Raw genomic sequence first — 23,476 nt, 5'->3', positions numbered from 1 at the left:
AAGAATTAACCACTGAAGACCTTATGGAACTACAGCAGCAGATGATAGCATTTAAGGAAGAAAACAGGGACCTAGAAACTTTAGAACCAAAAATGTTTTGTTTTGTTTTGTTTTGTTTTGTTTTTTTCTTTTTCTGAAGCTGGAAACGGGGAGAGACAGTCAGACAGACTCCCACATGCGCCCGACCGGGATCCACCCGGCACACCCACCAGGGGCAACGCCCCGCCCACCAGGGGGCGACGCTCTGCCCCTCTGTGGCGTCGCTCTGCTGCGACCAGAGCCACTCCAGCGCCTGGGGCAGAGGCCAAGGAGCCATCCCCAGCGCCCGGGCCATCTCTGCTCCAATGGAGCCTTGGCTGCAGGAGGGGAAGAGAGAGACAGAGAGGAAGGAGGGGGTGGGGGGTGGAGAAGCAAATAGGCGCTTCTCCTATGTGCCCTGGCCGGGAATCGAACCCGGGTCCCCCGCACGCCAGGCCGACGCTCTACCGCTGAGCCAACTGGCCAGGGCCCCAAAAATGTTTTGTACAAACGAGTTAGCTGATATTTTTGTCTCATTGAAGCAGGAATGGCAAAGTTAGAGGAGCGAGGTCCTGATACAGAGAGGTTCACCAAAGTTTACCGTATAGTTACTGAAGGCCTGAGATGCTTCAGGGCCATTTATGATGAGAAAAAGAAAACCTCTGTACAAACCTCCCTTGATGCCTATCTACTTCAATAAACTGACTCCAGCAGCAGAATCAAACCCTGACTCTCTAACATCAGTCCCATCCTCTCCAACAAGTCCATCATTATCTGCATCATCCAAGATTGTTTAAAGTTGTGCAGTATTTGAAGATATTTACGGAGGACCCGGGTTCGATTCCCGGCCATGGCACACAGGAGAAGTACCCATTTGCTTCTCCACCCCTCCGCAGCGCTTTCCTCTCTGTCTCTCTCTTCCCCTCCCACAGCCAAGGCTCCATTGGAGCAAAGATGGCCCGGGCGCTGGGGATGGCTCTGTGGCCTCTGCCTCAGGCGCTAGAGTGGCTCTGGTCGCAACATGGCGACACCCAGGATGGGCAGAGCATCGCCCCCTGGTGGGCAGAGCGTCGCCCATGGTGGGCGTGCCTGGTGGATCCCAGTCGGGCGCATGCGGGAGTCTGTCTGACTGTCTCTCCCTGTTTCCAGCTTCAGAAAAATGAAAAAAAAAAATTAAAAAAAAAAGAAGATATTTAAGTATTCATATGTACAAAAAAGTAAAAATAAATACAATTTTAAGGCAAACATCCAAGTTGCATTTAATAGGTAAATGTACCTGTTCCAACTTACATACAGATTCAACTTAAGAACAAACCTACAGAACCGATCTCGTTTGTAACCCAGGACTGCCTGTACTTGCTCCTCTGCACTGCACTTCACCATAAATCCAGCTCCTGGTTAAGAAAACCTGAGCATATCTAGGGGTTCCTTACATATATCAGATGTCCAGTTCTAAAATCTAGATGACAGGAAGAGTAAGCAGAAGGTATACGAAATAATATTTGTCTCTGTGAGGCTACAGGAAAATGAAAAACTTCAGCAGTAGTACTACATAACACCACCTCGTACAGGCTCACAGAACCAAGAGACACAAATACAGAGAGGAAGCCTCACAAGCCACATTTATAGAGTCATCTCTTTTGTTACCAATCCTGCATTTATATACAAGTAACCATCAATTCATAAGTACACTGTACTCTGAAAGTTCAATTTAGCTGTTTAAAATTGTAAAATTGAATCCTATCTTTTCATTCAATGAACATAGTTATCCATGACATCTGGGACACCAGGTCAATCCATACAAGCTTATTTAATCCATAGCCTGTGGGATGAAGAGTACCACAACCCCAACCATTCCTAACGACCAACAAAACTATACACAGAGGTAAACAGGATTTTACAAGTGGCCTTGGGAACTGATCACACTGGCAATATTGTCTAATGGAAATTGGAAAACTAGAGGACTGGTTTCTGATAATACTGCAACACAGAGAGATCCTAAAAACTTCACACTACAAAGCAATAAAAAGGGATACATAAATATTTCACAAACCCTCAAAAAGAATGGATGAGCTTGCAAGAAATGAAGAGAAAACATCTCTGATCAGGAACTAAATGGCAGCACAAATTCAGGGAGGTAAGCGCTAAAGATGCTAGATTTCAGAAGCACAGAGCTTAAGTATTAGTGGCTCCCTGCAGACAGACAGCCTCCAACAAACACAAGACAGGTTCAGATCACAGCACCCTCAACCTGGTCTTCAAAGCATTCCTACAAATATAGTACTAACAAATGTGAGTTCATAATAAAAATCACAAAACACATGAAAAACAAGACATTATAAGTAACAACACAAAGAACCAATGAGAGCTAGAATTTTTTTAAAAAGGTCATATACAAATATTGATTGACTTACGACCTATGCAACTTAAAGACCATTCGACTTTACGATCACAATCGCTAGCCACAACTGCTCCGTGTCTGGCAGCGCAAGCGTTGCCCAGCTGGGCGTATGACAGTGCGAACCAGCTTCCAGCAGCACTACCATCTCCACGTGCACCATTTCAATTGTTATCCCAGACTCGGTACAGCAATTTGTGTTCTGTGTCTTGGATATTTTTCATCAAACCCCTCCCAAGATGTCTACCAAGAGGAAATTGTCTTTGCAAATATTAAACCAGTTGTACTGGTAACGCAGTGTTTTACTTAAACCTGACGAATGTAAAAATAAGAAACAAAATGGTATAGAGATGATACAAATGGCATAAAATGAACAAAGAAAATTATGATATATAACAATAATGAAAGAAAATTATGATAAAATATGACTTAGAAATTTTTATAACATCATTTTACAGTACTGTACATATAGCCTACTTAACTTACGACCAAATCATGTTACGACTGGTCTGTGGTCATAAGTCGAGCACTAGCTGTACTAGAAATATCAATCGTAGAACAGAAAATGGTTCTGTTTAATAGGTGTAAATAATTCAAAAAGAAACATATGATGAAGGACCTACTGAGTATTATAAATGACCAGGCACTTCAAAAGAGAACCTAGCAGAACTCACAAAAACAAAAACTATAATAATCAAACTGTAAAACTCAAGGGCACTGACACCTGGGAAAGGAGAAATACTATACATGAAATAAAGCTAAAGAAACAGCAGCAAACAGCACAGCTAGGAGGGAGGAAGCTCCACAAGGCTGATCCCAGAGCAAAGAAAGCATAAAACACAAAACCCGCCTGGGCTGTGGCCAGCTCTGAACTGCGCCAACACAAGGCCAACACCAGGAACTCAGTAGGGACACAAGTTTAAGGGGTGCCAAAATGCTCAGTAACCAGGACTGTAATGTAAAATGTATTGCAATGCAAAAGCTTTAAAAGTCAAAACAACTGCAAAACACTTCACAATTAGCAATACAATATATCAACATTTTAAATCAAGATGGGACAGTCACAGTGCCATGCAAAGACATAATGATGCCTTCAGCAAAAGGAAAATCAGTAATGGCAATTGATACACTAAAAAGGGACTAACTGAACAATGGGGCGTGCCAGGGAACATTTTCCAGGTTAAAATAGCCATCTCCCCACTAAACTTACTTAGTCAAAAGCAAGTCCAAGGCTAGTTCATCCTTGCAGCCACATGGGCTGCGCCATCCCGGGACACAGTAAGTACTTAGTGTGAACAGGGAAAGTGAAAGACTCCGGAGGCTGAGAGCTGCAGCAGGGCAAACCCATGGACAGGCTCTCCTCATGCTTCTGGAGCATTTTCAAAGTCCAGGCAGGGCCAGAGCCCACCCAACGCCCCCACCAGCATCTCGCTCAGGAGCAGCATCCACTTTTCATTACAATCCTCAGCCTCTTCATAGGCCTCAATATGAGCCAAAACTGCAACCCTTTCAAGTTTTTTCTGACAAATTTTACACACATCCACAATCTATTCACTAGTAACCTAGTTAATGAGTTATTAAGGGCTATTCAAATGTTGTATTCATAGGGAAAATCCAGCACCTTCACCAGAATTTTCTGAGGGCTCTTGTCCAATACCCCAAGAAGAGAAAATCCTGACTTTAAAAGATCACCAACACAGAGAACTGGAGTTCCTAACATTAATTGTACTATATTGTCTATACTTTCACCCCACAACGACAGCACTGAGTCATCACAACAGAGGCCCTTTGGACCAGAGAGCCAAAAATATTCTCTACCTGGCCCTTTACAGAAAAAGTTGGCCAACCCTTGTTTCAGAGCATGAAAATAAGATAAACCAGTCTTCTCTGGATCTTGAATGGTAAAGTTAACATCTGGGTGATGACTGTAATATGTGGCAAATTCCAGAAAATGCATCCAGTTGAGAATCTCCGATGACTGCATTTAATTTTAAGATGTTAAAAATGACTTACAAATTGACAAATACCTTTAAATTTTCAAATTTGGTAAAAAGATGCCCTCCTTAAGAAGAAAGAACAAAAGTAATCATATTGTGAGACCCCATGTCATTGCTAGGCTACATCTCACAGAAGATCAGAGACTTACTCCAAAGTCACACAAGACTTACTTAGCAAACAACAAATCCAAAATGAGTTTCTCACTCAAATGCTTCTATTTCAACATTTCTACACTAACAAAAAGTATATTGTAAATAATAATATCAAGTATCTAACTGTAACATTTAAAGAGACTGGCTGTTCAGTTCACTCTTTAGTGCTGAGATACTAAATGTAAATGCCATTTCCAAGGTACTGAAGAACTAGGAGTCAGAATTCCCCTTCCAATGACAGAAAAGGCAGGCAAACCCCGCTTCCTACCATGAACTTAAATGGAAGATCCATTACATGTGAATCAATGGGTTCCAAAAGAACCACTTCCCAGGCTTTGTAGTCTTGAGAATTTTAGAGACATCTGACATTCATCATAAAAGGACTTAAAGCAAGGCTAAAATAAAAGTATTAGCAAACTTAAACAGCTACAAAAGCATCACAAGTAACTCTCTCTCAGTAAAAGGATGCTCCCTTCATCTGGATACACCAGGGCAGAACAGGTCCTCCTCAAGAAAAGCCAGAAAGACCTCCTGACAGTCTGATAACAAGGCTGAATCACTAAAAGTAAAGGTGACCGAACCAAACTACCTTATTCTTCTTAAAAGAAGTTACAACTAACAAAGATTAAACATACCTGGTACTTCAAAACATGCCAGCAATAAAAATAAAAGGGCACGACTGTGATGCCACCCCCACCAGAAACAAAAAACATCTATCAGTCATCCGAAACAGGCTAAAATCTAAAGTAGCCAAATTAGTGCCATCAATTAATTCTAAGGAACCATGAGCAACAAAATCCTTACAGACGATTACAGATGTTATATGATAGAGAAGCTGTTGGCAGAGCAATCACACACTTCAGAGCACATGACAGACAGAAACCTGCAGCAGTGCAGTAATTAACTATTGAACATGCTTATTTTAGATTCTGTACCCCCACCCCAATCTAGTTAGAATCTGAAAATCTGTGGTCAATGCCATATGTAATTCTAATCAAATATCTATAGACTAATTTTTATCTACTATACAGCATACAATGCATACTCACCTCCCTGGTGAAAGAAAAACTTTCACCATAGTCAAATCCTTTTGTGAACTCTGAACACTTGCTTCAGGGAGCTGGGAACAACTATTACCGTTTGATATACGAAACGGCCATACATTTCTATAAATTTTTACAAAATATGTGCAGAATCTGACATATTTGTGCCAGCAGCAGCATACTATACGTAATCTTCCACACCACGGTGAGATGTTTTCTATGTTCATTTGTATAGTTCTAATATATTTTCACTGATGTGTTCTAACATATTAATTGATCATAATCTATTCTCCAGCTGACAGAGGTATAGATAAGTTCCCAGTGTGAACTCTTACCAACACAGATGCTACCATGTTTCTATACAAGCATCCTGGTGTTTGTGGGTAAAACTTCCTCCAGAGTATGTACGCGGAGGTGGACCACCTGTCCCGAACATGGGCATACTTGATCTCAACAGATGCTGCTCACCTGTTTCCATCTCCCTCCCACCAGCAAGTGAACAGGTGTAAACTCTAGCTAGCCTCACAGCCTCTCCAAAGCTCGTCGGAACTGTCATATCTAATTTTCTTTTCAGTGAAAGGGAATAAAAAGGTACCTCCTAATGGTTATAATCTGCATTACAACTGAGGTTGAGAGTCTTTTCTATATTTATGAAGTTTGCCAGTGTGTTTCTTTTGTGTTCTCTTTTACTTATATGTATATTAGCTTATTCTCCTTTTTCTTGTTGAAAAGCCAAATATAGATTTTTGGGGGTTTTTAAAAAATGTAACAGAATGATCAAACTAGATAGGTTGAAACCTTAAAAATGCCTTTCATAAGAATTGAGGTTACATTCATAGCACCAACTACCAATTTATAACTCAATAGTAGACCAATTCAATGGATATTAACATTTTGTAGCTAAAAGCTCTACTGCCTAAAAAATAATATGTATTAGTTCCCAGACCTCAAGTGTTATAGATTAACATTTTAATAATTATTTGTGTGTGTGTGTGTGTGTGTGTGTGTGTGACAGAGACAGAGAGAGAGTCAGAGAGAGGAACAGATAGGAACAGACTGACAGGAAGGGCAAGAGATGAGAAGCATCAATTCTTCATTGCAGCTTTTTTGTTGTTCATTGACTGCTTTCTCATATGTGCCTTGACCGGGGGGGGGGGGCTACAGCCAGTGATTTTGGGCTAAGCCAGCGACCAAGGGGTCATGTCTATGATCCCACGCTCAAGCCAGTGACCTCAGGGTTTTAAACCTGGGTCCTTTGCATCCCAGTCCGATGCTCTATCCACTGTGCCACTGCCTGCTCAGGCATTTAACATTTTAGATGTCTGGTAGACCTTTGTTAATATCTGGAAATGTTGATGACTCTAAATCAACATTATCAAAGATTTGTCTTCAAAATGTACTTCAAAACATCCTTCAGTAGGTGAATAAACTGTGGTACATCCAGACAATGGGAAATATTTCACTGTTAGCCAACATCCTAGAAACCTTATAATGTTCTTCATGATAACTTGCCTACTACCCAAGATAACTAAAGTTTTAATTGGAAACAATTTAGAAACCAAATCTTGTTTGAAGATTTTTTTCAACTGGCATTAAGCCACTCCTGTGAAGAAGATCAGGCCACTGAAATGCATGGTAACACTTGTATAACTTTAACAAAAAACAAGGTATGATCATAACCCAGAAAGCTATTTGCACCTCCTTTGCTCATTTAGCAACATTTACAGAGCCCCAGAATCAACAAAGAAATGCTCCTGGAACTAGTAAGATTACAGCAAGGTTGCAAGATACAAGGTTAATATATAAAAGTCAATTATTTTCCTATATACAAATAGCATACAAATAGAATTTGAAATTAAAGACACACAAAAAAAAATAATACCATTTCCATTAGCACCCCCTAAAAATGAAATATTTAGGTAGAGATCTAACAAAAAAATATATAAAACCTATATGAGGAAAACTACAAAATTCTGATGAATGAAATCAAAGAACAAAGTAAACAGATTCTCTGTTCATGGACAGGAAGACTCAATATTGTCAAGATGTCAGTTCTTCCAAATTTTATTTATAGATTCAGTGTAATCCAAATCAAATCCTAGTAAGTTGTTTTATGAATACTGACAAAATGATTCTAAAATTTATATGGAGAGGGAACTAACACAACACTGAAGGAGAAGAACAAAGCTAGAGGACTGGCACTACACAACTTCAAGGCTTATAAAAAAGTCAGTAAGAAAAGAACATAAAGCCTAAAAATAGATATAAATATAGTCAACTGATCCTTGACAAAGGAGCAAAGGCAACATAATGGAGCAAAGATGGTGTTTTCAACAAATGGTGCTGGATGGAACTACTGAACATCCACATGAAAAATAATGAGGGAGGGAGTGAGGGGAAGAGGGGCAAAGGGAGTATAAATAGGGACACGAGGGTGAGGGAAGAGGGTGTTATATTCAGCGGGACACTTGAATCCATGTAAACACAATAAATTAAAATTAATAAAAATTACTAAAAAAAGAAAGAAAAGTAATGAACTTAGACACAGACCTCATACCTTTCACAGAAATTAACTTAAGATGGATTACAAACCTAAATGCAAAATTATAAGACACCTAGAAGATAACATGGGATAAAACCCTGAATATGGTGATGCTCTTTTAGATATAACACAAAGACACAGCCCATGAAAAAATTTCTTGATAAGCTGGACTTCATTAAAATTAAAAACTTCTGCTTTGCAAAAGAAAAACATCAAGAGAAAGAAGATAAGCCATAGACTTAGAGAAAATATTTGCAAATGACATATCTAATAAAGTACTATTATCCAATCCATACAAAAAAACTCTTAAAACTCAACAATAAGAAAACAAAAAACCCAGTTAAAAAATGGGCCAAAGACCTTAACAGACACTTCACCAAAGAAGATATACAGATGGTCAATAAGCACATGAAAATATGCTCCACAACATATGTCATCAGGAAAATACAAATAAAAACAAGTTATCAATGCACACCCATTAGAACAGTAAAAATCCAAAACACTGACAACACCAAATACTGACGAGGATGTGGAGCAACAGGAACTCTCATTCACTACAGATGGGAATGCAAAATGGTACAGCTACTTTGGAAGACAGTTTGCCAGATTCTTACAAAACTAAAAATACTCTTACCATACAGTCCAGCAGTAGTGCTCCTTGGTATTTAACCAAAGGAACTGAAAATGTATATCCACATAAAAACCTATGCACAATGTTTATAGCAGCTTTATTCATAAATGGCCAAACTTGGAAGCAACCAAGATGTCCTTCAGTGGGTGAATGAATAAACTGTGGTACATCCAGACAATGGAATGTTATTCAGCACTAAAAAGAAATGACCTATATCAAGCCATGAACAAAAAATATAGAGGAACTTTACATGCCTATTGCTAAGTGAAAGAAGCCAATCTAAGAAGGCTTTCAACTATATAAAATTCTAGAAAAAGCAAAACTATGGCACATGTGTGGGTAGGTAGGGGAATAGGGAAAATCTCTGTATCTTCTCAACTTTGTTGTGAAACTAAAACTGCTCTTAAGAAAAACAAGACAAAAAAAACTAAGTCTTTTTTTGAATTCCATCTCTGAGTCTGTGGCACCCAAGCTGCTGAAATGAGTAGCTTGTAATCATGGAGGCAGCAAAGAAAGCAAAATCCCCAGGAAAGAGGCAAGTTATAGTCAAAGGATGAAGAAGCCAAAAAGAAAAGAAAATTGACTTACAGTACAAGAAAGGTTCTGGTTCCAGGGGACTCAAGGTTAATTAGCAGTGAAGAAGAAAGCAAAAAAATGGCATACCTATTAGAAGGCAGCCAAAGATTGTAAGGTGAGAAGACCACCTTCAGTCTGGTGCACACTGAGATCCCCAACGGGCCTGAGGCTAACAGTCTGCACATGGGCTCTGCTCAGTGGTCAGATGGAAGACTGCCAAGAAAGCAAGCAAATCTCTCTGAAGGCCATTTTCCTCATCTCCCAATGAAATGGACAATAGGTCATTAGGACATAAAGACACAGAGCTCCATGTACTGGAACCAGAGAAGCTAGAAGAAACTCAGCCCTCACACAAAGCTTTGCCTTAGAAACTGGAGAATAGAGTTAGCTGGACCCATAAACACTGACCACATACAGACCACAGAAGCAAAAGAGACAATGGTTCAGTATCCAGAACACATTAGGAACAACAGCAAATCATTAAGAAAAAATATAACCCAATATAGCAAATGGGCAACAGAAATGAACAGGTAAATCAGAAAAAAAGACATCAAATGTTTTGATCATGAGAAGAGTCTTGACCTCACTGGTAATTTAAATGTAAAGACACATAGACAGACAGATATCAACAGACAATACAAAACTCTTTATAAGAATAGAATAAATAGTGTGGTGTTGAGGGTGTGGGAAGTGCAGAACACTGTTGGTGAACATGTATGCTTTGGTGATCAGCTTGGCAGTATCTTATGAAACTGAATATGTACATATATTCGACTTCTCAAATATTCTACTCTGGGAAAACTCCTAAAGGAACTCTCATGCAGGTTAAGCAAAGCTCTTCACTGCAGCCTTATGTTCACAGAGTAAAACCTGAAAATATCCTGAATGTCCATCAGTCAGGGGAAAAATGATATTGCAATGTCCCATCTTCTTTGATGTAAGATACTAGAAAAGAATTAACTAGCCTGACTTGTGGTGGTGCAGTGGATAAAGCATCAACCTGGAAACGCTGAAGTCGCCGGTTCAAAACTCTGGGCTTACCTGGTCAAGGCACATATGGGAGTTGATGCTTCCTGCTCCTCCCCCCTTCTCTCTCTCTCTTCCCTCTCTATAATGAATAAACAAAATCTTTAAAAAAAATTTTTTTTAAAAAGAATTAACTAGATCCATAAACAACTTGTAAAGTCTATACAAAACTATATATTCAATAACTCATGTTAGACAGTGTTATATGTATTGCTCATATACACATATTTGTTAGCACAAAAACCAGAGTGGACTAGAGAGTCTAGTTCCAGATAAGATGGAGTAAACACACCCACTCTCTGGCTTCCACTGAATGCATCTGGAAATGCTGAACAGAATTCATGAAGCAGCCATAAAAGGCCCCCCAAAAAATAAACAACAGCAGGAAGACTGGGAAGAAGACCAAAAGTGTGAGAACCACCACACCAGCCGTGAGTCGGCCATTCAGCCCCCAAACTCAGGAGTGGCACTGATCCACACAGAGAAGAGTACCAGGAAGACTCTAATTCAGACTCAAGGAAGAGAAAAGGGGTCTCTCTTTTTTTTTGAGCAGAATATATTTTATTTAATAGCTATGAAAGATGGATTTTCATAAACTTTTATCCAAAGTAACTTAGATTCACACATTCAGTATAAAGGGTGTTATGAAAATGTAAAGTTCATTAATATGCTGTATATTTTCATCCCCTTGAAAGCAATTTAGAGATTATATACTCTAATAGGATTTATGACATTGTACTGTTTAATCCTTAGGGGTGTTACTAACACATCAAGGGCAGTTGGCAGTAACTGAAGTTTGACTGAATTTTAAGAATGTATTAGTATTAGTATTACAGAATACCATGCATTTTACTTAACACTAAACAAAATTTATACTCTTAGGCTATTTACAAATTCAAAGATTTTTTTTCTCTGTAGGCCAAAAATAAAATCTTTAGGAATGAACAAGATGAGTTAAAAATGAAATTATTTATTTCTAAGGTTAGGCCTTAATTACGATACAGGGGAGAGTTATGACACTTCTTCAGAGTATTTATTTCTGTGTATTTGAATTTGCTCCTCAGTAAGCTAACTGGGATTTATGAAATGAAACAATCTCTTCTCTTCAGTTTGGCTCTCAAAAAGAGCTCTGACTTTAAAAAGGTAAGTGTCTTTTTCTGTCAGGAATAGTTTGCCATTTTGAAATTTGAAATATAAAACCAGCAAAACAGTGGCCCACTGAACCTTCCTCACTGCTTTTTTTCTTTGTATCTAACAAATACATTGGAGTCTTACTGGCATAAAATGTGTATTTTAGCCTGACCAGGCAGTGGCGCAGTGGATAGAGCGTTGGACTGGGATGCGGAGGACCCAGGTTCGAGACCCCAAGGTTGCCAGCTTGAGCGTGGGCTCATCTCGTTTGAGCAAAAGTTCACCGGCTTGGACCCAAGGTCGCTGGCTCGAGCGAGGGGTTACTCGGTCTGCTGTAGCCCCACAGTCAAGGCACATATGAGAACGCAATCAATGAACAACTAAGGTGTCACAACGAAAAACTAATGATTGATGCTTCTCATCTCTCTCCATTCCTGTCTGTCTGTCCCTATCTATCCCTCTCTCTGACTCTCTCTCTGTCTCTTAAAAAAAAAAAAGTGTATTTTATATGAGTCTTCAAATCACTGCTCAGTGTTTTTGTTTTTGTTTTGTGAAAAGGGGTCTCTTGAGAGTGACCATGTTGGCAGTGGGGGTCCCCAGGTAACTCAAGTTCCAGTGAAAAAAGTCTTCCTCAACACTGGGAAGACTGTGATCCTCCGAACTCCTACTGCTTGGCTCTGGACGTGGGCATAGCTGCAGAAACATGACACAATAGGGCATGTAAAACCCCAGCATTCCAGATGAAGGACTGCAAAGGGGAGCCCTGGGGAACCAATAAGTATCAGAGACTTGTTGGTTTTGTGGAGAGTTAAAGCTAGGAAGGTGGTGGCGAAGTAGATAGAACGTTGGACTGGGATGCGGAGGACTCAGGTTCGAGACCCCGAGGTCACCAGCTTGAGCGTAGGCTCATCTGGTTTGAGCAAAAGCCCACCAGCTTGAACCCTTGGCTCCAGCAAGGGGTTACTTGGTCTGCTGAAGGCCCGCGGTCAAGGCACATATGAGAAAGCAATCAATGAACAACTAAGGTGTTGCAACGCGCAATGAAAAACTAATGATTGATGCTTCTCATCTCTCTCCATTCCTGTCTGTCCCTGTCTATGACTCACTCTCTGTCTCTGTAAAAAATAAATAAATAAAATTAAAGCTAGGAAAGTAACCATTAACTCCTGGCCTCACCCCAAGCTATGCATGCATTGATCTGTCCATAAACAGCCTTTCCAACACTCTGAGAAGTAAAATGCCAACTATCATGCAGTCTCACACTGGCCACACGTGGCATACATGAGGGACACACCCAATAGTCTTTTTGGAAATGGAACTGATATTGAAACCACAACACACAGAAGGCTGGTCAGAACTTGTAACCTGAACCCAACCAGGTTGACTGCCTGCTAAAACATCACATCAACATAATTTATAGGATTCAATAAGACCCAGGTTCTCAACACATAATATTCAAATGTCCAGGATGCAACTCAAAATTAGTCATCACATGAAAAAACAGAAAAAATACCAACTCATAGGAAAAGACACCCAGAAGACACCAAGGCCAATATGACACAGATGTTAGAATTATCTGACAAAGGCTTTAAAGAGGCCATTATAAAAAATGCTCCAAGAAGAAAAGCAAACACTCGAAAGGAATGGTGAGATACACAGAATACTACAATGGCCGAAAATTTCCTGCCTAATCCCTGGAACTGTGCACAGAATAGCACACCCTGGGGTAAAGTACCTGGCAAAGAGACTCTGCAGATATAATTAAGGTTATCAATCGGCTGACTCTGAGTTAATCAAAGGGAGTTTATCCAGTTATGCCTAATCTAAACCCATCAAAATTTAAGCCCATCAAAAGCCTGAAAGGGCCTGACCGGGCAGTGGCGCAATGGATAGAGCGTCAGACTGGGATGCTAAGGACCCAGGTTCGAGATCCTGAGGTCCCAGCTTCAGTGTGGGCTCATCTGGTTTGAGCAAAATCTCACCAGCTTGGACCCAAGGTCGCTGATTTGAGCAGGGGGTTACTCGGTCCGCTGAAGGCCTGCGGTCAAGGCACATGTGAGAGGGCAGTCAATGAACAACTAAGGTGTCGCAATGCGCAATGAAAAAAGCTAATGATTGATGCTTCTCATCTCTCTGTCCCTGTCTATCCCTCTCTGACTCTCTCTGTCTCTGTTAAAAAAAAAAAAAAAGTCTGAAAGGTTCCAAGTGTAAGGACTCAGTGAGCTACTGTGGTTTGAAGATAAGGTGGGGTTATGTGATAAGGAATTCGACCAGTCCTGGAAGCTGAAAGTAACCCTGCCTGAAAGCCAGCAAGAGAACAAACACCTCAGTCCTATGAAGGCTGGAAACTGCATTCCACCAGTAATCTGAACACACCTGGAAGCATTCCTGCCTGGAGTTTCTATGAGAAAAGCAGCAGTGAACGATGCCTTTAGCCCTGTGAGACCCTCGCAGGAGAACCAGTCAAGCCCACTAGAACTTTTGACCTACAGAACTGTGAAGGAGGTGTTGTTTTTGCCACTAAGTTGGTGGTAACAACAATAGTAAATGAATACTGATTTTGGTACCCGGAAGTAAAGTGCTGCCATAACAAATACTTGTTTAAGTTCATTTTAAGGTCACTAATATAACCTTCAAGTATCACATGATAGCATTTGGGACTCACTGATTTCTCTAAGGCAGTGGTAGTCAACCTGCCCACTAGTGGGTGTTCCAGCTTTCATGGTGGGCGGTAGCGGAGCAACCAAAGTATAAATAAAAAGATAGATTTAACTATAGTAAGTTGTTTTAAAAAGATTTATTCTGCCAAACTTAGCGAAAATCCGATATAAAGTACTTGGTAAGTATTTATTATTATATGCTTTAACTTGGTGTAACTCTGCTTTATAAATTTTAGAAAGTAAAGTTACTTCCCTACTTTATAAATCACCATTACTGTGGAACCAGTGGGCGGTTAGAAAATTTTACAACTAACAAAGATACAAAAGTGGGCGATAGGTATAAAAAGGTTGACTACCCCTGCTCTAAGGTGAGAATATTCCTTTTGTTTATACTGTTTTTCTAAAACAGTACTGAAAAGACTGCATCCTGAATTCTCCAGGCAATTTATACCTTCTAATTTTTATTTTATGTATTTATTTATTTATTTTTATTTTTCTGAAGCTGGAAACGGGGAGGCAGTCAGACAGACTCCCGCATGCGCCCGACCAGGATCCACCTGGCATGCCCACCAGGGGGCGATGCTCTGTCCATCTGGGGTGTCGCTCTGCCGCAATCAGAGCCAGTCTAGTGCCTGAGGCAGAGGCCACAGAGCCATCCTCAGCACCTGGGCCAACTTTGCTCCAGTGGAGCCTCGGCTGCGGGAGGGGAAGAGAGAGAGAGGAAGAAGAGGGGGACGGGTGAAGAAGCAGATGGGCACTTCTCCTGTGTGCCCTGGCCGGGAATTGAACCCGGGACTCCTGCACGCCAGGCTGACGCTCATACCTTCTAATTTTTAGATCTATTGCCAACTTAATCGCATTTATCTAAAAAAGAGGCCCAACCAACAAATTCTTTCTAACTTGTAAATAAACATTAACTATTTAATACTGTCCAACGTACACTTTGAGTTTGGTGCACTGTCCTGGCTTCAGGTCTCCCAGAAGCTGCAGTATGGTGTCCAAGAGCACACGACTGGAGTTAACCAGGAATTCACGACCACATGCTATGGCAGCAACATCTGCAACAGAAAGACAAAATCAAGTTCAAAATCTCTGTAACTTCAGACTCTAGAAAAATTTGTCCATGATAGAGTATTTGTTATTGTTTTTCTCCCAACAGACCTAATAAAAACAGCACAGCTGGTGAGACATAAAAAATGGTATTGTCCACAGAGCTGACAGCCCAGAAAGAACTGACAACCACAACAGTCACTCAGATAGTGCGTAATGTGCTTTATGATTAGCAAACGTCTCTGTAGTGGAACGAAGCACTGAAATCTAAATATGTCTGCAGCCACCACAGGACAGCAAGTGGACGCTACGCTCCAGAACCCTGGATTAACAGCTGTCGGCAGTCAGAATCCAAACAGAAAGTGGGACTGATTATATTACCTGGGACTAAGGACACTAAAATCTACTTTCAATCCTGGGAGTGAAATCCTCATGACTTTGAACCATAATGCCGTACCAAAATCATGAGGTCAAAGAGGATGAAACTAATTCTGAGAAAAAGCTTTTTTTCTAATTTTTACATCTCTTGTGGGTCAGCAACCATCCTGTTTCTTCATGCCTGGTGCCCTGAAGAGACCAGACCAAGTAATTACATGTTTCCTAATGGACACTGCTGTAGCTAGTACTAGCTCTTCAGTATTCTCGCACACCTATGAGGATACATCAGTGACCCACATATATTTATGTATGTATTGGTAACTTTTTTTTTTTTAGCTAAGTTGAATGATAAATCATGATCAAAGTGACCAAAGTTCCTAACTGGAGTGAGCAGGGCAGCAGCATACTCGTCCTCCAGACTTCAATAGAGAAGTTTCAAGTTATCACAGCTAAGTGTGGTGTCTGATGTATGATTCTGGTAGATCCCTTTACTAGTTTATAGATGTCTTCTATTTTTATTTTGCTCAGAATTATCAAGAATTGAGGATGAATTTTCTGGCTTGCTTGTTCTTTGGTTAAATGTACTCTATGGCAGAATATGAAGTTTCATCATGTTACCAGATCAGTTTCATGGAATCAGGTCCCAAAGAGTCTTATTTATTTTTTTTTCCTGGAATGCAAAAGATCAAGAGAGGTAAAATTTAACCAAATTTTTCCCATTTCTGCTTGTCTTTCCAGGTATTTATGCCTCATAAATTGGTGCTATGTTATTTTGTGTATATCATAATTCATGATATCTATAATTTTACTGAAGACAGGATCCTTCACTGATAGGAGGCTTCTCTGTTCAATGAATTTGAACCTGACAACTATATTTTCTAGCATAAGACACACTCTAGTTTTCTTTAAAAAACATTCAGAGGGGAAATAAAGTTCTAAGCATTTGGCATCATAAACTCATAAAAAGTCGTATCCAAGAAAATGGATTCATAGCATCATTATTCACAATAATAAAAAGTTAGAAAAGAACCCAAACATGCACTGACTGATGAATGGATAAATGCAGTATAGCCATACAATGTGATATTTTTCAACCACAAAAAGGAATGAAGTACTGACACATGCTATGACATCAATGAACCTTGAAAACACTATACTAAGTGAAAGAAGCCTGTCACAAAGGGCTAAATATTTCATGATTCCATTATATGAAATCCAGAATAGGCAAATCTGTAAAGACAGTAGAGTAGTGACAGCCTATATCTGGGGGGGGGGGGGGATGACAGGATTGGGGAATGATGGCTAAGGTTAGCAGGGTTTTATGGAGGGATGATGAAAATGTTTTAAAATTGTTTGTGAGGATGGATGCACAATGGTATGAATATGCTAATGCCATTGAATTATGTACTTTCCATTGGTGAATTGCATGGTATATTATTATACCTCAGTAAAGATGTTAGTAAGTAAATTAATGACAATAGGGATACAATTTCCATGCCCAATGGATGACTTAGTTGCTACTGCTCATCCTGAACCTGTTTTCTATAAACCTCTTATTTGCAACACTAATATTGCATCATATTTTTTGAAAGAAACATAAGCAAGCTTCCTCTGATGCTAATAATGCGACTGTTTCATTGTTTGGTTTTTGTTTCTCTGCATTTTCTGTGGTAGTTTCTCAACTCAATTACTCAGCTGTCAAATATATACTATTTATGGAAACTCCCCTAAAGCCTGAGGGAATGCCAAATCCCACTGGGAAGAGGCTCCTAGAATTCAGTTTCTCTCCTATTCTGGGTGATGTGGCTTCTGCAGCAAGAAGTCAGATTAGAGAGCAGCACCCTGTAACCTGAGGGTTAGCTGAGAGAGAGGAGCCTGCTGTCCTCTGTTTCCTGCTGTTAGAGTGACTCCTGGGACATGTGCCCATATCTCTTAGAACCTGTGCATGCCTTTGCCTGAAATATCTGCCTCCACCAGGTTAAAGGAGTTTCCACTGTTCTAGGAGCACATAGCACTGTTAGGAAGCCCAGCCATAGAAAAGTCAATGTACCCTGGCCAGGTTGCTCAGTGGATTGAGCATCGTCCCAGTGCACTGAGGTCATAGGTTCAATCCCTGGTCAGGGCACAGATGAGAAGCAATCAATGAGTGCACAATTAAATGGAACAACTGAGTAGAATGAGGTAACGCTTCTTCCTCTTTCTCCCTTTACCTTCCTCAAGCCCACAGTTTCATTTCCAGCCAAATGCTATCACCTGGTGATCCACCATAAAAAAAAACAGCTTCACCTGACTGTTGGTGGCATAGTGGATAGAGCGTCAACCAGGGACACTGAAGTCCCAAGTTTGAAACCCTGAGGTCACTGGCTTGAGCACAAGCTCATCTAGCTTGAATGTACACTCACCCGTTTGAGTGCCGGGTCACCAGCTTGAATGTGGTATCGTCAACTCGATCCCAAGGTCATTGGCTCAGCTGGAGCCCTCCCCCCCCATCAAGGCATATATGAGAAGCAATCAGTGAACAACTAAGGTACTGCAACTACAAGCTGATGCTTCTCATCTTTATTTTCCTGTCCGTCTCTCTGTCTCTCTCACTAAAAAAAAAAAAGAAAACAGCTCAAGCAAAAGTCCCCAGCTTCCCTATGTCTCATCCAAAAGCATAGTTCTTATTCTTTCAATTTGTTCAGAATTTTTTCCTTAGCACTCTACTGCACTCTCAGAAAAGACTCCCATCCCAACAGCTTTCATTCTCCCAACCTATAACTGTTACTCAGGGATCAGTATCAGAAAGACACTCCCTCCTCCTCTGGGACACAACCTCTGCAAAGTTTAATGAATAGAGTATAATTCTGCAAATGAAACCAACAAATAAAATGCTCTACAACAGGTTTATTTTTGTAAGTCCCAGAAAATTCTATATACAAATTATAGAAAATCTGAACATTAACTTGCCTACACTATGTATGATTCAAGAAATAACCAAATACCAAGCCCAGCACCTCATTACAATATCTGACGAGGGAGAGCCTCATATTCTCCACAGTTCAGCAAGTGCCATGCCAGAAGAGAGCCTATGGCAGAAGCTCCTGGTCCAAAGTCTGCCTTAAAGCTGTTTGTTGATAGGGTCTTATCCTAAAAGTGAAAAGGAGGCCCTAGCTCGGTAGCTCAGTTGATTAGAGCAAGGCTGTGGGTTCAATCCCTAGTCAGGGCACATATAAGAATTAACTAATGACAGCATGAATAAGTGGAGCAACAAATCAATCTCTCTCTCTCTCTCTCTCTCTTCTGCCCCCCTTATTTTCCTTCTAAAACTCAATAAATATTTTTTAAAAACCTAAAAGTGAAAAGGAGCAATACCAGGATGGTTATGAAGTCATTTGAGTTATGGTTTCAGAGCATCTGCCTTCTTATAGTGACTCAAATTGTACATGATCCATATCTGCTGCCTGAGTTGTAAATGCTACCACTTGGCTGTTGTCCTGACAGCTGATTCCACAGATGATTTGAGGCAGAAACAAGATGAAATCATGGGAATCAGTGCTCAGACTGAAAATCAGTCTCTACAAATCAAGCTTGCCTTCAAGGAGGTCTGACGGCAGTGGTGAGGATCTTGACAGTCCCTGGTGACCTCTCCTAGAGCTCAGAGAATCAGCTACCTCTAACAACAACAAAGATACACACACAGAGAGCGAGAGAGAGAGAAACCAGCCATCAGGATGTGAATGAAGGGTTGCAGCTGCTGTGGAAACTAGGCAGTTCCCAAAAAGCCAAACGCAGAGATACCACATGACCCAGCAATGCCAGGCCCAGAATATGCCCCAGAGAACTGAAAATGATCACAGAGACTTGTACACAAATGTACACAGCAGCACTACCCATAATAACAAAAATGTAAAAACCACCTAAATGCCTGTCCACTGACTCTTCACTGCGGACTTGAAGTGACCCAAAATGACCTAGAGGTCAAAGTGCAGAATTGGCACCTTATTCTTAAACATGCAGAACCACATGATCTAAGATAAGGGGAGACCTTGGTCATCATCTGGGGTCTAAGACTCCTCTTAGAAGATGAAATCAATGGTCCCTGATGAAAGAACATAGGGCCAGTCAGTGGCAGAAGCCAAGCTGGACACTGGGCCTCAACTCCCACCCCATCTTCTTTCCCATGCACCACACTGCTTTCCCATGTTAGTGGGAGTGTGTGGAGGAAGGGAATGGGAAGCAGAAGCACTGGGAGCCAGGAGAAGTGACAATCACTGACTCCATTGACTCTGTGGAACAATTACATCCATGAAAGATAAGCTGGACCTAGTTCTGCCCATAAACTATCAAAAGTAAAAATGTAATTTTGATTCTAAAATCATTATCTAAAAATCGTTTGAATAAGTAAACACAGACTAAAGAGGCAAGGAGCGTGATTATGGCTTTCGAGTAACCAAAAAGCAAAAAAAGTAGTTAGAAAAATAAATTTTCCACTTGTAAGGTAAGCAAGTTAATCTTCTTCACAGGACTGTGCTAAAAGTTTGCCATCTTGTTTTATGTTCTTCATTTGTTCACTTACACAAATTATTGAAACATCTGTTTGGTTTACGATGTGCTATCACTTACCATAGCTCAGCAGCATACTTACAACAGTGTGCAAGGTCATTAGAGCAGGTACTACACTGTTGTACATCACAGATGAGGAACAGAAAACCCAGAGGATTCACCTCCTGGGAAGTGGACTAGCTGTGCCTGCAAATCCAGACCCTTCCACTACAATAACCTATTATTCAAGACAGTGACTGGGAATGAGTAAGGTATCTAACAACTTTCATGTTTAAACAAATCCTGAGTTTCAGTTTCTGCTTTAGATACAGTACACTAGAAAGAGCTAGATCTGGATTCTTTAAAAGGTGGCAGCAGTAATTTACAAAATCACAACTTTTCTGGAACATATCAGAAAGCTAAGGTCAGAGATCAACCAACTAATATGAGAAATAAGAAAAGGCAGGGGCTCCAAGAAGAGATATGAGGCAGGTACTTGCTTACCTGGGGTACACGCTATATGCCAGACAAGCCATCAAGAAGAGCCCAGCTAAAAGTTGTTTAACAAAGTGACAGACCAGCAGTTGCCTGAGGCCGATGGTAGACAGGGTGGTTGACTACAAAAGTTAGGAGAGATTTGGGGGAGGTAATGGAACTGTTCCACATCCTAACTGTGGTGGTTACATGCCTATATGCATTTGTTAAAACTAGGAACTGCAAAAAGGTGAGAAAAAAACTTTAACAGATAAGTTTATTATATGTAAATTTTTTTAAAGAATCCTTGTTTTAGAAGGCAGAGGATCGATATGACAGCTAGCCAAGGTCTCTGCTGTCCTACTTACTCCCCAAAGAACAGTCTTACAGTATTTGAGATACATAAGGCCCCAAGATCTCCACAAAATAGCACTTTAATAAAACCATAATAGTATTTAACACTCCCAGTAAAATTCATCAGTGTGGAAATAAAAAACGTAAGTGTTGCCCTGGCCGGTTGGCTCAGTGGTAGAGCGTCGGCCTGGCGTGCAGAAGTCCCGGGTTCGATTCCCGGACAGGGCACACAGGAGAAGCGCCCATCTGCTTCTCCACCCCTCCCCCTCTCCTTCCTCTCTGTCTCTCTCTTCCCCTCCCGCAGCCAAGGCTCCACTGGAGCAAAGATGGCCCGGGCACTGGGATGGCTCCTCGGCCTCTGCTCCAGGCGCTAGAGTGGCTCTGGTTGCAACAGAGCGACACCCCGGAGGGGCAGAGCATCGCCCCCTGGTGGGCATGCCAGGTGGATCCCGGTCGGGCACATGCAGGAGTCTGTCTGACTGTCTCTCCCCGTTTCCGGCTTCAGAAAAATACAGGAAAAAAAAAAAGTAAGTGTCCACCTTCCGACTCTTTGTAAAAGTCCCTGTATGAGTCACTTCAAGCAGGGAAAACAAAGCCAAGTTGAGCTTGTATGCTGGGCAACAGACTGGCGCGGCCCACTGGCCAGCTGCCTCACCACTACACACCAGCTGGCAACTCGAGCAGCTCAAATTCACAACTCAGCAGAAGGATAAATCACATATGTTATAGACCTTTGTGTCACTTGCAAAGAGCAAGAAATCTAGTCATCAAAATTTGCAAATGCCTTCTGTAAAAAAAAAAAAAAAAAAAAAAAGGCCTTAAAACAATTTTAAAAGGTACAGCAATGGAAGCTTCTTTCAGCAGAAGGTACGAGGATGAAAGTACATGATACCTGCCACTGCATCGGGGACTAGAGTGGGCACTAACCAGCCAGGAGCTCTGAGTCTCAGCATCTCCGCAGAAGAAAACCCATAAGAACTTATGAAGCGACAGTGTCTACCCAGCACCTGCCTTATTAATATTTCAGTAGGTGGAGGATAATGGTGTGAGGAAAAATAAAATGCCTATCTCTTTAATGGCAAAGAATTACCTTAAGATATACAGCAGAGATGAAAGGGCAACATAAAAAAGTCATAGCAATCTATTTAACTATTTCACTAACTCCAGAACAAAAAGCCTCAATCCACTTGACTGGTGGTGGCTTCAGTGGATAGAGCATCAACCTAGGACTCTGAAGTCCCAGATTCGAAACCCGAAGTCACTGGCTTGATTGAGCATGTAGTTGCTAGCTTGAGTGCAAAATCATCAACATGATCCCAAGATTTCTGGCTTGAGCCCAAAGGTCACTGGCTTAAAGCCCAAAGTCACAGGTTTGAGCCCAAAGTCGCTGACTTAAGCAAGGGGTCTCTGGCATGGCTTGAGAGTACCCCCCATCAAGGCAAGTACAAGAAGCATTCAACAGACAATTAAAGTGCCATAACTACGAGTTAATGCTTCTCATCTCTCTCCTTTCCCATCTCTCTCTCAGGAAAAAAAAAAGAGCCTCGGTCCTCATTTGTACATACCACTCCAACTATACTAAGAGATCAGTTATTTGTTTGGTTTTATCTTTTACCACTGAATTCTACATAACTACAATTTGGGGGAGAAATTTGCTAAAGAGACAATTTAGGTTTTGGAATTCCTTAATATTGTACTATATCAACAGCAACAGCTTAACTTCATTTAGGCTTTTACTTTACTAGACATCAATAAAGTGACAATGACTCCAAATGATCAGCAGTTTTGTTCTGACTTCTATAGATGCACAGACTAGACAAGCAAACTCATCCTATGTTCCTAAGACCAGTCAAGCTTACTCTACAATATTGTACTTACCAGAATGACCAGTGTGATGTGCCACAATTCACATATCTACTACCTAACCCAGATCCAATGAATCAGTCTCCACGATGAGAAGAATATGGCATTTGAAAAAGTTCCTGAGAGATGTTTATGCTCACCCCTGACTATAATCACTGCTCTGGGACACACTTAAAACAGTCACTACACTTGTTACGATTTACTTACTTGTTACGATTCCAGCCAAAGCAAAAACAAACTGATTTTCATCGGAATCAAGCTCCTTGACATCTCCATCCAGTGACTTCACAAAACTCTCCATTGTTTGACCAGTGATGTTGAAAAACTTCAAAGCTTTATCCTGAAAGATTGGAAATGAGAGTATCACACCCTTTCACAAATACCAGTATGAAAACATCTTAAAAGTGTAGGATACACAAGAAACACCTTAGTGTTAATCACAGAAGCAATATTTAAAAGTACCTTCCTCATTAAAAGTTCCTATTGAGCCCTGGCCGGTTGGCTCAGCGGTAGAGCGTCGGCCTAGCGTGCAGAGGACCCGGGTTCGATTCCCGGCCAGGGCACACAGGAGAAGCGCCCATTTGCTTCTCCACCCCTCCGCCGCGCTTTCCTCTCTGTCTCTCTCTTCCCCTCCCGCAGCCAAGGCTCCATTGGAGCA

General features: G+C 40.9%; 1 protein-coding gene across 4 annotated transcripts in view; it reads right to left on the bottom strand.

Annotated features, from left to right (window-relative positions):
• Positions 1-23,476, bottom strand: part of HSF2BP (heat shock transcription factor 2 binding protein) — a 105,958-nt gene that overhangs the window by 45,381 nt on the left and 37,101 nt on the right. For all 4 annotated transcript variants that reach the window (XM_066259265.1, XM_066259266.1, XM_066259269.1 and 1 more), the window contains 2 exons: positions 23,026-23,158; positions 15,116-15,233 (listed from right to left, as the gene is read on the bottom strand). In XM_066259265.1, the coding sequence (XP_066115362.1) occupies positions 15,116-15,233; positions 23,026-23,158 (251 nt within the window). The remainder of the gene's footprint in view (positions 1-15,115; positions 15,234-23,025; positions 23,159-23,476) is intronic.

Source organism: Saccopteryx bilineata, chromosome 2 (genome assembly GCF_036850765.1).
Source record: "Saccopteryx bilineata isolate mSacBil1 chromosome 2, mSacBil1_pri_phased_curated, whole genome shotgun sequence".
In the NCBI taxonomy this organism is placed as follows: Eukaryota; Metazoa; Chordata; class Mammalia; order Chiroptera; family Emballonuridae; genus Saccopteryx; species Saccopteryx bilineata.
The sequence above is the reverse complement of the archived record's forward strand: the minus strand, read 5'-3'. Positions and strand labels throughout refer to the sequence as shown.